Raw genomic sequence first — 3,484 nt, forward strand, 5'->3', positions numbered from 1 at the left:
GTCAATTTATTGAGTACAAATCTTCTGTCCACAATATCATTTGTCCCTGTATCTCACTCATCGTCCCAGTCCACCATCACGACCGAAGGCCGCTGTCCCAATCAACACTATAACCCTTAGGGAATGTGAACCCAAGGGAGTCGCCATCGATACAATCGACGTCAGAATCCGGCTGGATTTGAACAGACTTTCCTCTGCATTCGATCTGAGCCCCTGCTCAGATCCGGGCGAATTCCAACGCTGATCGTGCCGATGACAACCCCCTTGGATTCACCTTCCCCAAGGATTATAGTATTGATTCGGAAGACGGCTGGAGGCCACCGACAGTGGACTAGGACGATGTGTGAGACACGGAGACAGAAAGATTTAAGGACAGGAGACTTAAACAACAATTTATTACCTAGTACGTTCAATTTAGAGCACAATTATGTCGAGTAGTATCAAGGTAATCAGACTTTGTAATGCCTGTTAAAGTCTGTCCGGATCTTAACTTAAAAAGCTACAGCACTGGAAGAACACAAGCTAACACAGACAATCCCGCAGAAGCGAACACGGTTGATGATGACATCCTCCCCTTGTCCTTCCTCAAGAACATCGCCTCGTAGATCGGCAGATTCAACGCCACCACCAACCCACACACCGCATTCTGAATCAAGAGCCCTCCAAACGCCTGATCCACAACTGCCCTCTGCAATCCGACCACCAAGCACGCCAGATTGATCAACGCCATCGTTCCAATTATCACAAACATCACCCCCGCCGATGCCGTCGTTCCGAACTCCATCACCTCCCGCTCGTACCTCTTCGCACTGTCGTCGGCCTCGGCCACCTTCGCCGTGATCACGAACGCCGCCTTGGAAGCCCCCACCAGCGCCAGCATGTTATCGATGGTGGCGAAGAGGTACGAAGTCGTCCTCTTCAGCATCCACATCCTCTGGATGTTCCACCACCCCACCAACGTATCGCCGCTGACAATGGATTCCACCAGACTGAACGCATTTTTAGCCGCGGCGACGTAGGCGAAGGGAACGAACCATGGACTGGATAGCTCCGGGAACAACGAGACGCCTTTGAGGAGGAACAGAGACGGGATTGTGAGGTAGAACAGAGTGGGGATGGAATTGGCAGCCCACAGACCGTAGATGCAGTAGCCCATTCGATGTCCGAGCTTGAGCTTGCCATGGCCGTAGAACAGAGGACAGTACTTGGAGAGGACGATTTGGAGATTACCCTCGCTCCATCTTTTGTGCTGCACCAGTGTCTGTAGTAATGTCGTGGGTGAAGCTCCTAAGAAGCCTTTTCTCTCGGGATTGAAGTAGACGGATCGCCAACCCCTGCAGTGAATTATTAGTCCTGTGATCACGTCCTCCACCGCGCATCCATACTTCAATCCCATCTGCCATTTGAGGTGATCGAATAATGAGCCAATGTGAAATCGAAACATATTTGAGTTATGTGGTAGAGAATTAACGACCTCTTTGCCCCATTGAGTGTTGAATTCATAGATGCAAGTGGCGAGCGACTTTGCTGTGTCTTCCAGGATCGAGACACTTTCTTTCTTCTCCATCTTCGTTATTCTTTTCCAGTCTTCCTTGTATCCCGTACTGTACTTTGTTCCACAGAGAGTATTTCTCCTATGGAAGCAACCAGTTCCAATGTACAGAGGTCCTCCCAAGTCATCCAGCCCACTTAGTTCCACCTTAATCATCATCCAACAACATTGCAAATAAGTTCAAAAAAATTGGCTTAATCGAATTCAATTTACTACTGGATTGATTACGTAATTGATGACTTTGAATGCATTGGCATAGAGGTCATTGTCGGTGGTATTTTCATAGCCCTGAGGAAATTGCACAAAGGCAACATCATGGCCTTGCTCTTCATCCATGACGAAGCAGAGGGCGTCTCGGATCGACTGCGAATTGTTTGAATACATGTCGCAGTCTACGTTGAGGATGATCGGGCTGTTGCTTATCACCGAGGACACCCTCAACTGAGTAGATACAAGAGTTGAAATCATCAAAATGATCAATCGTGTGGTTTATGCTTGTTCGAAGGTTTTGAGTTGTTACCAGAGCATTCATGGCGCCGGCTTTGAAATTGTGATGGTGCTGCGGTCTCTTCTCCCGTGCCATGTACACCAGGGTGGGTAGCACAATTCCATCGATGTCGACTGAGGTTTCCTCTCTGCTATCAATTAAAATCTGGGAACAAAAATAGACGTCATGTGAAATTAAGACGAGAGGAATCAGTAATCCGGCAATTGAAGTGAGTTAATGTACCTGAACGATAGGTGGATGATTCTTGGATGTCATGTCTGTGGTCCATTCCGAGAATCCTTTGTGTGTTTTTTGTTCTTTAGGTACTTTTCCAAGAATGGATACTGCTTCGATTCGACTTTCCATTTCTCTGAACAGATTCTGAGACAACCAAAACTTGAGATTCTTACAAATGAATCACGACTTGACCGAACAGAACATGTCCTACCTTCATATCCGAGTGTTCCTTGTCGTCAGAAGCCTCAGCAGACCCTGCAAAATACGCCGCCGGCGATCTCGGCTCTACCCGGTGTCTCCGACAGAACGGTAGCCAACGCTTCGCGAACTGCGCGGCCTCACAAATAGCGTAGAACGTCAACTCCGACCCGCTGTCGTCGGAGAGGTACACGCTCAGCTTCTCCGACGGGTAGTCGTACGCCATCAGGGACAGCACGGTGGAGACTACCATCGCCGGCGGCTCCGCGACCGGGTCGGCGGTGCACACGAAGATGTCCACGCACGGCAATTCCGCTTCGTCCCTGCATGCAGTAATTCGCCGTTGGCCAGCAGTACCAACTCCGCTACACGCGCGGGGGAAAAAACGAAAAAAAAAAAAATGAAAAAGCTACTCAAATCGATTGCTTACAACTGCGAGAGCCTGTCCTTGAAGGTGGTGCGGTAGACCGGGTTCCAGCGCACGGACTGAGTGATAATCCAGTAGAAGCTGAACCAGAGCTCCGCCGCGAGCATCCCAAACCATGCCCACCGTCCGCTTTCTCCTGCTTCGGGTGCGTGAGTCGCTCTGTAGATTAAAACCAGGCAAATACCTACGAGCATGGAACTGGCGTAGAGCCTGTAAGCAGTTCTTCCCCTTGCCGCCTGGGTGGCGAAGAGAGGGCGATGGCCACACGTCTCTGCCATGTCTCTGAACTGTGTGTTCCAGGCGGTGTTTGGCTTGAATATAATATAATATAATATAATATAATATAATAATAGGCGGGGTGTGGAGAGGGATTGAAAAGTATATTATTGTGCTCTCCGAAAATAAAAATAGAGAAAAAATAAGATAATTATTGCGGGATTCCTTCTATATGATTGGCTTGTTTGTGGGCAGCAATGTAGATGTGTAAAATATGAAGCGTTGTGTGTTTGTATTTATTTATTTATTTGGGTTACAAGAAAATATAAAATATTAAAAATATATTTTTTACTGAAAAAAAACTTTA

The 3,484-nt window shown here is 47.9% G+C and overlaps 1 protein-coding gene across 2 annotated transcripts; it reads right to left on the bottom strand.

The window, feature by feature from the left end:
* Positions 1-378: 378 nt before the first annotated feature.
* Positions 379-3,207, bottom strand: LOC122034540 (cellulose synthase-like protein E6). Of its 2 annotated transcripts, none has more exons than XM_042593834.1 (7): positions 2,905-3,207; positions 2,488-2,797; positions 2,283-2,420; positions 2,073-2,204; positions 1,793-1,993; positions 1,475-1,699; positions 379-1,396 (listed from the first exon to the last, which is right to left on the bottom strand). In XM_042593834.1, the coding sequence occupies exons 1-7, from the start codon at positions 3,177-3,179 to the stop codon at positions 500-502; spliced, it is 2,178 nt and encodes a 725-aa protein (XP_042449768.1). In that variant the 5' UTR covers positions 3,180-3,207; the 3' UTR covers positions 379-499. The 2 variants fall into 2 exon arrangements, with proteins under 2 accessions (XP_042449768.1, XP_042449767.1); XM_042593833.1 differs by having other exon boundaries at positions 1,781-1,993; positions 2,905-3,206.
* Between the last annotated feature and the right edge of the window lie 277 nt (positions 3,208-3,484).

This window comes from Zingiber officinale, chromosome 11B, assembly GCF_018446385.1.
Source record: "Zingiber officinale cultivar Zhangliang chromosome 11B, Zo_v1.1, whole genome shotgun sequence".
Lineage (NCBI taxonomy): Eukaryota > Viridiplantae > Streptophyta > Magnoliopsida > Zingiberales > Zingiberaceae > Zingiber > Zingiber officinale.